This window comes from Rhinopithecus roxellana, chromosome 13 (genome assembly GCF_007565055.1).
Source record: "Rhinopithecus roxellana isolate Shanxi Qingling chromosome 13, ASM756505v1, whole genome shotgun sequence".
NCBI lineage: Eukaryota > Metazoa > Chordata > Mammalia > Primates > Cercopithecidae > Rhinopithecus > Rhinopithecus roxellana.
The window spans coordinates 71,418,063-71,428,593 of NC_044561.1; the positions used below are offsets into that span (position 1 = coordinate 71,418,063).

A 10,531-nucleotide genomic window follows, 5' to 3' on the forward strand; every position below is an offset into this window, starting at 1 on the left:
GGCAGGGCATGCCACAGGGACACAGCTGGCCCTGGAGCCCGCGCTGGTCCTGCAGATCCAGGTGTTCCTGCTGGGGGGCAGCCGCAAGCGTGTGCTGGTACGTGTGGAGCGGGCCACGGTGTTCAGCGTGGAGCAGGACAATGCTCTGGAACTGGCCGACGCCTACTACCTGGGGGGCGCGCCACCTCACCAGCTGCCCCCGAGGTGAGCACTGTGCAGCTGGGGCTCCGAGGCCAGGCTGTTGGGGCGGTAGGCTGGGCTTAGAGGCGGTGCCCTGACCCACATCCCCGTGTCCCCGCAGCCTGCGACGGCTCTTCCCCATGGGAGGCTCAGTCCGTGGCTGCGTCAAAGGGATCAAGGCCCTGGGCAAGTATGTGGACCTCAAGCGGCTGAACACGACAGGTGTGAGTGCCGGCTGCACCGCTGACCTGCTGGTGAGCAGCCCTCCCCGCTGGGGGTGGCATCTGTGGACATGCAGGGGTACCTGCGGGCACTCAGGGACGGCCTCCCCGCAGGTGGGGCGTGCCATGACTTTCCACGGCCACGGCTTCCTTCACCTGGCACTCTCGAACGTGGCGCCCCTCACTGGCGACGTCTACTCCGGCTTTGGCTTCCACAGTGCCCAGGACAGTGCCCTGCTCTACTACCGGGCGTCCCCGGTGAGACCTCATACCTGTGCCCACTCCCCAACCCGCAGCGGCCGTCGGGGCAGTCGGGACTGGGGTGGCTGGAATGAGTCTGGGTCCCCAGACTGGCCAGCTGACCTGGCTGCTGTCCCCAGGATGGGCCATGCCAGGTGTCCCTGCGGCAGGGCCATGTGACCCTACAGCTCCTGAGAACTGAAGTGGTAGCTGAGGGGGGCTTCGCCGATGGCGCCCCCCATTACGTCGCCTTCTACAGCAATGCCACAGGGTGAGCCCGGCCGCTGGGCCCTCATTATGAAGGTCTGGAGGGACGCCCGCCTGCACTTGCCTGGACCTCTGTCTCCTCTGAGGTGGGGGTGGGCAGGGTGTGGAAGAACGGAGCCTCCGGCCTCCCTCCCCCCAGGGTCTGGCTCTATGTCGACGACCAGCTCCAGCAGATGAAGCCCCACCGGGGACCACCCCCAGAGCCCCAGCCGCAGCCTGAGGGGCCCCCGAGTCTCTTCCTGGGAGGCCTGCCTGAGCCTGACACCTTTCACTTCAGTGGCTGCATAAGCAACATCTTCGTGCGGCGGTGAGTCTGGCGGGCACTGGGGGGCAAGGCCCCAGTTGGCCTTCTGCAGCTGCTGACCGCCTGCCTGCCCTGCACAGGCTCCTGGGCCCACAGCGTGTATTCGACCTGCAGCAGAACCTGGGCAGCGTCAACGTGAGCACAGGCTGTGCACCCACCCTGCAAGCCCAGACCCTGGACCTGGGGCCTAGAGGACTGCAGACCGCCGCCCAGAAGGTGGGCGCCCCAGGGGTGAGTGGGCAGAGCTGGGGTGGCTGGAAGGGTGGCCCCTGTGCGGGCAGCCCCTGCATTCACCATCCATGCCCCCAGGCCTCCCGCCGCAGTCGTCAGCCCACCCAGGATCCCGCCTGCATGCTGCCCCCACACCTCAGGACCACCCGAGACACCTACCAGTTTGGGGGTTCCCTGTCCAGTCACCTGGAGTTTGTGGGCATCCTGGCCCCACATAGGAACTGGTAAGGCCAGACACAGCTGGGGTGGGCTGAGAGGGGCCGCGCAGGCTGACGCCAGCTCCGCTTCCAGGCCCAGCCTCTCCATGCACGTCCTCCCGCGAAGCCCCCGTGGCCTCCTGCTCTTCGCTGCTAGCCTGAGGCCCAGCAGCCCCTCCCTGGCACTCTTCCTGAGCAATGGACACTTCGTCGCACAGATGGAAGGCCTTGGGACTCGGCTCCGCGCCCAGAGCCGCCATCGCTCCCGGCCTGGCCACTGGCACAAGGTATGGGCCGAGAAGAAGGAAGGTGGGCAGGGCCTGGTGGCCCTACCCTGACCCGCCTCCTGCCCCCAGGTCTCCGTGCGCTGGGAGAAGAACCAGATCCTGCTGGTGACGGACGGGGCCCGGGCCTGGAGCCAGGAGGGGCCACGCCAGCAGCACCAGGGGGCAGAGCACCCCCAGCCCCACACCCTCTTTGTGGGGGGCCTCCCGGCCAGCAGCCACAGCTCCAAACTTCCGGTGAGAACCATCTTGCCCCGGCCCTCACTCCCCACCCACTGTTCACCCCTTTCAGCTGCCCTGGGCCCTGATCCCTGCCCCGTCTGCTCCCCATAGGTGACCGTCGGGTTCAGTGGCTGTGTGAAGAGACTGAGGCTGCACGGGAAGCCCCTGGGGGCCCCCACACGGATGGCAGGGGTCACACCCTGCATCTCGGGCCCCCTGGAGGCGGGCCTGTTCTTCCCAGGCAGCGGGGGAGTTATCACTTTAGGTGTGTGGGTGCTGCCATCCCAGGCCCCAGCAGGGCAGGGCAGGGGGCTCCGGGAGGTTCTGGGGAGGGGCCCCCCTTCCTTCTCTATCACAACCTCTCCCTGCAGACCTCCCAGGAGCTACACTGCCTGACGTGGGCCTGGAACTGGAGGTGCGGCCCCTGGCAGTCACCGGCCTGATCTTCCACTTGGGCCAGGCCCAGACACCCCCCTATTTGCAGCTGCAGGTGACTGAGAAGCAAGTAAGCCTGGCAGGGGTGGCACACCAGGGCGGGGTTTGCCTCTCCAGTTCTGGTGACCTTGGGGGCATGCCCTGACCCTCCCTTCCTACCCCGCCAGGTCCTGCTGCGGGCGGACGATGGAGCAGGGGAGTTCTCCACGTCAGTGGCCCGCCCCTCGGTGCTGTGTGACGGCCAGTGGCACCGGCTGGCAGGTGAGGCCCCTCCTGTGGCCAGGGCGCTCTGCCAGCCCCACCCCCACCCTTCTGCAGCGTGGGAGTCACGCGGGACTCGGGGTGGGGCAGCTGCTTTCAGGGCTGGAGAGGCCTGGCTGGCGACTCCCTGGCCTCAGGAGTCCACCTTCTCCCACAGTGATGAAAGGCGGGAACGTGCTCCGGCTGGAGGTGGACGCACAGAGCAACCACACTGTGGGCCCCTCGCTGGCGGCTGCGGCTGCTGCCCCAGCCCCTCTGCACCTTGGGGGCCTGCCTGGTGAGTGCAGCCTCGATCAAGCGTGGGGAAGCTGCCCCTCAGGACTAGAGGCTGGGTAACCTATCCCCTCCCACCCTCCTGTGGCGTGGAACAAGACAGAGGCTGGGTGGGGGACGTACGTCTGGGAAGGGCCTGTGGGTCCCAAGCTGCCCTCCAACCAGCCTTCTTCCATCTTCCTTGTGCCCCCAGAGCCCATGGCCATGCAGCCCTGGCCCCCCGCCTACCATGGCTGCATGAGGAGGCTGGCAGTGAACCGGTCCCCCGTCACCATGACTGACTCTGCAGAGGTCCACGGGGCAGTGGGGGCCAATGGCTGCCCAGCCATCTAGGGCACTGCCAACCCCGGCCTCTGGTCAGGCCCCTGCAGGTGACTCTTCTCACTGCCCTTTGTGCTCACCTCATAGGTGTTTATTGGGATTCTAGGCTCTATGGGTGACAGATCTTGTTTCTGGAGATGGTTTAAGTTATGTCTTTTTAAATGAAAGAATACTGAAAAATGTTTTTCTACTTGGCCCTTCCACCTATTTTTAATTGTGAGACATTTGTAATCACTGGTTCCTCCTTAAAAATTAAAAAGTAACTTCTGTGTAACTGAATGTTGACTTAAATATGGAGTCTCAAGACAGGTCTGGAATTGGCCTGGACGGAGGCACCAGACTCTTCCTGGGGTGACTGTTTTCCATCGTTAGGTCAGATAAGTTTCTCTGGGATCCTACAGCAGCTCCTCACACTAGCATCTGTCCAGCCAAAACTCCTTTGGGCAAAAGAAAGGAGACATTGGCGGGTAAAAGAAAAGACTTTATTATCAGTGGGTGGAGGTGAGGCTGTGCAACGCACTGCAAGCGCCGAGTCAGGCCCTCGGAGGACGGCGCGTGGCTCAGTCCAGGCTCATGTCCTCCTCTTCGTCCTTCTTGTCCTTCGTGTCGCCTTCTTTCTGCTCGGGCTTGGCGCTGTTCTGCATGGCTTTGGCAAACGCTTCCACATCTAGAACACGTTAAAGACACAAGGTGGTGTCTAACCCTTGCCCAGAACTGGGGATCAAAGCGATGGGATCAAGGGCAGAAGGGCTGTGACCTCTGCCCCCTCAGCCCCACTTCTGTAAATCCAGGGGGACAGGAATGGACCCTGCCTCTGCCTCTGGGCCGGAGGTGCAGGCACAGCCACTTACCGCCCTTGTTGGCGGCCTCCACGGCCTCCGCAGGCAGACCGAACTGGCACATGAGGGGGCCCAGCTGCCCCGAGGCCAAGGCTGCGCTGAACATGCCCAGGGCCTGCAAGGAAGAGCCAGGCAAGGGCTGAGCTCCACCCTGGGCTGCGCCCCAGGGCCGCACTGCTGAGCTGCCAGCTCTGTGGGTCGGGCACACGAGGCACGGCCACGGTGAAGGTGGGGCAGGGCCTCTTCCTCCCTCCTGCCCACTCCCTGAGCACACAGCGGAGGGCACCCTGGGCCTGGCCTCTACCTGCTGGAACTGGGGCGAGGTCAGGGTGTTCTGGATCTCTTCCGCGGTCTGCGGCAGTGACTCCCCAGATGGCAAGTAGGGAAGCAGGCGCTCCTGGACGTCCGCATTGGCGAGGATGGGAGCCATGATCTCTGGCGTCAGCACACTGGCCAGGTCCACTGGGACACAAGAACACGGCCATCAGCTCGATGCCAGCCTAAGTGCCCACATGAAGGGTATGCAAGCAGGGGCTCAGCCCACGGCCCCAGCACCCCAGGAGCGCACAAGAGGCAGACGCCTTGGAAGGTCAGCTTGCCAGGGTCAGCAGGCCCCGTGCCCCCCCAGCTCCGGGCAACAGCACGCGTTACCTTGCTGGCCACCCGCTGGCCCAGCCGGTACATTCATCGTGGCCAGGATGCTCTGGAGGTCGCTCAGCTGGATGGGCTGGGTCGGGCTGGCTGCCGTGCTGGCTCCGTTCCCGGAACTGGGCGCAGGGCTTGGGCTAGTTGCTGAGGCAGCTGCTGGAGCAGAAGGAGCTGGGGTGGCACGGGTGGAAGAGGTGGTGGAGGACGGGGTGACCGCTGCCGACTGGCTCCGGGAGCTGCGGAGAGAGAGGGCACCGCTGGAGCGGACATGCCCCCACACAGCAGGGCCTACTCGCAGGGTCCAAGGTGCCAGGCCAGGATTCCCCGCTGTCCCTCCCATAACACGGTGGCACCTGCATGGCGGGGCTGGAGCGATGAGGCTCACCTGGAGGAGGAGCTGCTCCCTGGAGGCCCGCTGCTCCCCAGTAAGCTGGCCAGGCCGGGTCCAGTCAGGGCCCCCAGCCCACCTGCGTGTGACAAGGAAACGCGAGCTCTTATGCCCTCTAGCCCACCGGGAAGAGCCTGCCCCTCCCCAAGCCAGAGGAGGAGGAATTCCCAACACTAAAGCCAAGAGCAAGCGGGGCGGTGGGGACCACAGGCCTGGAGGAGCTGCGGGTGGTGGGGGCGGGCGGACACTTGCAGCTGTGTTCTGGAAGCAAGGTCACTTCTGTTCCATTCCATTACACAATTCATGTGCTTAGATTAAAAGCAGATTCAGTCCAGATCCCACCCAAAGGGACAAGTATTTCTGAAGGGCCAAGCACACGGGTCTATACTCGAACTAGCAGCAGGCAGGCAGCCATGTGGGGCCAAGGGACCCAGGGCAGGAACCCCAGCTCCCTCCAGTCCTTCAGCCCCGCCGCTCAGCCAGCCATCCTCCTCTGAAGTACCCAGCTGGGGTCCTTACCAGGGGCCCAAAAGCCCGCGCCTACCCAGCTCTAGCCACAGGCAAACAAGCACATTCCCAAAGGGAACCCAGCTTGCAGACACACAGGCTCTGCGACACTACGCAGACAGCTAGCAAAAGTTTAAAGGAAACAGAGACAGGGCCTCAAAGCAATCCCAGTGGAAGCTGCCTGAGCGCCCGGGCGGCGCACGTTACCCAGTCCTCCAAGGCCGGCTGGTCCGATGAGCTGCATGAGCTGACTGTGGCTCATGTTCCCCAGCAGGCTCTGCAGGCCGCCCTCACCTGGAAAACACTGCAGCTCAGGGGGGCCTGGCCCAGCCAGATCCACGCCGGCCCCACAGCACCGCCCCGGCCAGCCCCACTCTGGCCCCACAGTGCTGCCTGGGCCTCTGCTGAGCACCCCACTCAGCTGCCTCTGAACTCTACAGGCGGCACCACTTGAAGTGAGGCAACAGTGGGACACAGACCCGTCCTATCCCATGAAGATGGGACCGGGGAGTGACCCAGGGAGCTAACAGGGTCTCTCATTTAGAATCTTCTATTTCCACTTCCAAACAACCTGTGCCGAGGGAGCGAGTCATCCACAGTAGACTCCGGCCTCCCAGGAAACCCTGAGCTCATGTGACAGAGCTGACAGTTACCGCCTAGCGCAGAGAGCTCGTGGCCGCTGCTCCCGCTCGCCCCCAGCGCCCCAGGCATTGGGGGGTTGTTCAGATACTCGTTGACTTTCCGGCAGTGCTCCTCATCCTGGTCTGTCTTGGGTTCCTGCAGAGAAAGGGCACGTAAGGGCAGGAGCCGGTGCCAGCTCACTCTGAGGGCCACCACAGCCATCCTCTGAGCTGGCTTACAGGTGAGGGACCTGAGAGGCACAGGCGCATGTGCCTGGCTACACAGTGCTGAGGAGACAGGACTCAGCCCAGCAGGTGAGGGGACGGCAGTGGTGCCTTTTGAGCATGATGCTCCGTGCCCTGTCCCAGTCCTGCCGCAATCCTGGGTGTGCCCTGTCCCCCTCCGCCCATTTCACAGATGGGGAGCCTAGGGCTCCGAAGGCACTTAGCTGCTGCCAAGCCAAGCCAAGCCCGCTCACCCTCTCACCCTCTCACCCTGTCGCCCTCTCGCCCTCTGGGGTGTGGTTCTTTATACACCCGTCTCCTTCCTTCAACCAGTGGAAGGCAGCGAACTGGCCCGCTCAGCACACCACAGCCTAGAGCCACGGCAGGCCCTCACAATCGAGCACACGTGTGCGTGCTCACACGTGCACAGACCAGGGCCAGAAGCATCGACCTGCGAGCACACAGAGCTGGAGCAGAGCACCCACACACACCCCGAACAGCTATGGAGGCTGCAGGGCGCCAGGGACACTGGGAGTCCCTGCCCTCACGGGCACACCCCAAACGGCTATGGAGGTGGCAGGGTGCCAGGGACACCGGGAGTCCCTGCCCTCATGGCAAAGCGGGGACAGGGGACTTAAAAGTCATCAACAGGAAAATTGGGAAAAAAAGGGGAGAGGGTGGTAACAATTGGACACTATTTCTTGGCAAAATCGTGGAAAAACACGTTCTACACCAGCAGGTGGCAAACTGTGCTCCCCATCTGTGTTTGCAAATAAAGTTTAATTGGAACTCGGCTATGCCGTTCATTTCCCAGGCCGCGTGCACAGCACCTGCAGAGGTGAGCGGCAACACGGACCATCTGCCCCACAGAGGCCTCTCAGACAGGGCCACCCTTGCTCTCGGAAGAGCCAAGGTTGGGGGTGGGGACAGCAGCTCCACCTCTGGCAGACAGCATGGCATTCTCTCTCTACACTGCAAACGCAGGCACAGGCTTTCTGACCACAGGCCTGCCACCAGTTTTCACCTACAGATTATACTGGCTTATGGAAAAAAATCTGTGTACCAGGCAATTCTCTGCAACACTGCCTGTAACGGCACAAAAACGGCAACAAGCTCCATGGTCACTGACAGATGGCAGAATGAGCAACGGCCTCTGGACCCAGCGGACGCTCTGCAGCTGTGGGTAAGAGAAACCCTGGGCACTGATACCCCTGGCCTCCAGGACACACTGCCAGGGAAGGGGCAGGGCTGTGGAGAGTGAGAGGAGGATGCTTCGTTTCTGTGAGCCACACAGGAGCCCCTGCCTCTGCTGCGGGGGCCTCAGTGACCCACGGCAAGGGGCAGAGAGAGGGCACTGGGCATCGCTGGAACCAGGGTCAGCATGTCTGTCTGGCTGGAAATTCCACACCGCAATTGGGTACCCGCAGCCCAGCCTGGAGCCTCTGCACTCTGGAAGAGGACCTCGGCCCCAGGGAACATGCACCATAGTCCTGAGGTGGCATTTCAGGCCGTGTGGCCGGTGCCCGCTGGTCTGTAACAGCCAATTGCACCACACTGCAAGCAAGTTCCTAACTGAATCACAGGGCAACAAAAGGCAAAACCCCAAGACCTGCCCTGTACCTGCATCCAGAAGAAAAGCCGCTTGGACCCTGCCTTGAACTTCAGCACGTAGACCCTCCCGCTGGGGCACTGCGGCACCCGCTTGAACTCACAGTCGTCAGGGAAGATGATCAAGTCCTGGCAAGCCAGAGGAAGAGAGAGTCAGCGGTGCAGATGGCATCACTGTGCCCAGTCTCAGGAGAGCATGGAGGGCCCTGGGTCCAACGGGGTGGGGTGCACAAGAGGCAGCTAAGCCGCCAGATCCCTCGCTGGCAGGGTCTCCACCAGGTGGAGAAGCCAGGGTCAGAGACAGCCCATGAAAGGCAAGGCGCGGGGGAGACAGCAGGGAAATGGGCCTTTCAGATAGCAACAGAGTTTCTGAGACGTGTTGGGAACATTCCTAGAGTAGTTAGAAGGTCAACTCTGAACTGCTCTCAAATGTAGCAAAGAACAACTTAAAGTTTGAAGAACAAACAAGAAGACTGAGTGAAGCGGCCAGGCAGAGAGCTCCAGGCTCTCCAGGGCCACACCTCCAACCCCAGGCACCGCACACGGAAAGTTCAAGATACACAGTGGTCGAGACGCCCCTGTCACCGCGGAAACCAGGACGACCCAACAGCAGGGCAGCCGATGACGGCCTCACGAGCGGTCCCCAGAATGCGGCCAAGTCCCCACCGCGAACTCCAAAGCGAGGACTCCGAGGGCCCGAGAAGTCGCCTGTCCCGCTGTTGCGGCTCTGGGACACTCACGTCTTCCACGTTCCCGGACGTCCTGTCCTTCCAGCAGAAGTGAATAAGCGAGTCGTCCGTCTGCTGAATGTACACCAGCCCTTTCCGCTTATCCGGGGTCACGGTGGTCCCCTTCAGGGACATCTTTCCCGCCCGAAACTCCACCAGGTACTTGTTGGAGGCGCCCCGAGAGCCTGGCACCAGGCTTGGGAAGAGCGCGCCTGAGGTCGTCATCCTGAAAGCGCGAAGACGACGCTGAGACGCGGCGGCCACGGTCGCCTGCGGTCCGGCAAGCTCCCGCCCCCCGGGGTGTTTGGGAGCAGGGGGCCGGCGCCCAGAGCTGCCTAAGGCCGCGCAGGCCCCGTCTACACTGACACGCCGGGCTGCTTTCCGCGTTTCCCCCGCGCCCGCCGAACGCACCGCCCGCAGTCGGCGCTGGGCCGGGGCAGCCCCGCCGAGCCTAATGGGGCCGGCCCTAGGCGTGACGCCGTCTCCGCGGGGAACCAGCCTCGACGCGCCGCCACGGCGACCCGCTCCGCGGGGCAGACCCGCCCGAGCTCCCGCGGAGCCCCACGCTCAGGGCCGCAGGCGGAACCGGGGCGGCGCCCGAACCCCAGAGCCCCCACCTGGCCCGGCCCCCGCAGGCCCCGCCCGCCGCGCCGGCCACCTTCTCGTCCTGGCTGACCCCGCCCCATCCCCGGACGAGCAGACCCTGCCCCCGCCTCCGGTCGCCCCCGGCCGCCCCAGGACCTGCGACCCCCGCACCTGCCTCGCGCCCACACTCGTACAAGAGGCGCCGTCCGGGCTCTTCCTCCTCGGCGCCTGCCGGGCCCCGCCGGAAGCCCGCGTTCGGCCCGCCCCGCCTGCCGCTCTCGCCACCGATTGGGCCCCGTAGGCCGCGCGGCCGGCCCTAACCTGCCACCGATTGGCGAGGACGACCGTCCATCACACTCGCTCCTCCCCGGTCCGCCCCCGCGCCGGCGCCTCTTTTCCGGCGGAAGCGCGGGCCGCGAGGCGCGTGGGCCAGAGCGGCCCCTATTGTTGCTGTGTCATAGGGGAGCGGCGGCGGCCCCTAGAGGCGGCGCCAAGGACCGCAGGCGGGTTTCAGAAGCGCGCTGCGGACCTGCTCAGGTCGGGCCAAGCCCACCCCTCGGCGTCGCCAGCCTGGGCGGGCAGAGCTGTCACTCGTGTGACTGTGCCAGGGGATAGGCGGAAGCCGAGGAGTGCGGTCCGGCTCTGGCCGGCGGGCACCAGGGCTACGCACTTAAGTGCTTCGGGCCCCCGGGCAGGAGCCGGAGTCCACGCGTCCAGGAGAGCAAGGGTCCGGGAAGGGAGAGCAGGGGTGAGAACCGTGACATGGTCTCAGCTGCACACATCTAGTCCCGCAGGGGTCCGAGAGGGCAGGGGTCAGGGAGGGGTGGGTCCCGGAGGAGAGGGGTCCCGGGAGGGGAGGGGGTCTCCGAGGGGAGGGATCTGGGAGGGGTGAGTCCGGGAGGGGAGGAGTCAGGGAAGGCCTGAGTCCCAGAGGGGTGGGGTCCTGG

The 10,531-nt window shown here is 64.3% G+C and overlaps 2 protein-coding genes across 10 annotated transcripts in view; one reads left to right on the forward strand and one right to left on the reverse strand.

Annotated features, from left to right (window-relative positions):
* The window catches only part of LAMA5 (laminin subunit alpha 5), a 61,953-nt gene extending 58,254 nt beyond the window's left edge, over positions 1-3,699 (forward strand). The window contains 14 exon segments of the mRNA XM_030913910.1: positions 56-204; positions 302-434; positions 516-659; positions 782-912; positions 1,048-1,215; positions 1,293-1,428; positions 1,522-1,667; positions 1,735-1,927; positions 1,997-2,161; positions 2,258-2,411; positions 2,518-2,651; positions 2,749-2,842; positions 3,000-3,119; positions 3,309-3,699. Of these exon segments, the coding sequence (XP_030769770.1) occupies positions 56-204; positions 302-434; positions 516-659; positions 782-912; positions 1,048-1,215; positions 1,293-1,428; positions 1,522-1,667; positions 1,735-1,927; positions 1,997-2,161; positions 2,258-2,411; positions 2,518-2,651; positions 2,749-2,842; positions 3,000-3,119; positions 3,309-3,448 (2,007 nt within the window). The 3' untranslated portion in view covers positions 3,449-3,699.
* A 197-nt stretch (positions 3,700-3,896) lies between these two features.
* ADRM1 (adhesion regulating molecule 1) lies at positions 3,897-10,011 on the reverse strand. 9 transcript variants are annotated; one of them, XM_030913913.1, is made up of 11 exons: positions 9,756-10,011; positions 9,012-9,225; positions 8,284-8,400; positions 7,727-7,840; positions 6,472-6,595; positions 6,026-6,112; positions 5,309-5,390; positions 4,927-5,159; positions 4,580-4,737; positions 4,288-4,390; positions 3,897-4,103 (listed from the first exon to the last, which is right to left on the reverse strand). In XM_030913913.1, exons 2-11 carry the CDS (start codon positions 9,222-9,224, stop codon positions 3,997-3,999), a joined length of 1,338 nt encoding a protein of 445 aa, XP_030769773.1. In that variant the 5' UTR covers position 9,225; positions 9,756-10,011; the 3' UTR covers positions 3,897-3,996. The 9 variants fall into 9 exon arrangements, with proteins under 9 accessions (XP_030769773.1, XP_030769771.1, XP_030769772.1 ...); XM_030913911.1 differs by having other exon boundaries at positions 4,927-5,180; XM_030913912.1 differs by having other exon boundaries at positions 4,927-5,180; positions 9,760-9,841.
* Between the last annotated feature and the right edge of the window lie 520 nt (positions 10,012-10,531).

Bases quoted from the DNA above. Each gene is read 5' to 3' on its own strand.
- ADRM1 (XM_030913911.1), bottom strand. From the start codon at position 9,224: ATGACGACCTCAGGCGCGCTCTTCCCAAGCCTGGTGCCAGGCTCTCGG. The intron at 5,181-5,308 runs GTGAGCCTCATC...TGTCCGCTCCAG, and splicing joins GGGAGCAGCTCCTCCTCCAG to CGGTGCCCTCTCTCTCCGCA. The intron at 4,738-4,926 runs GTAACGCGTGCT...CTTGTGTCCCAG, and splicing joins GCCAGCGGGTGGCCAGCAAG to TGGACCTGGCCAGTGTGCTG.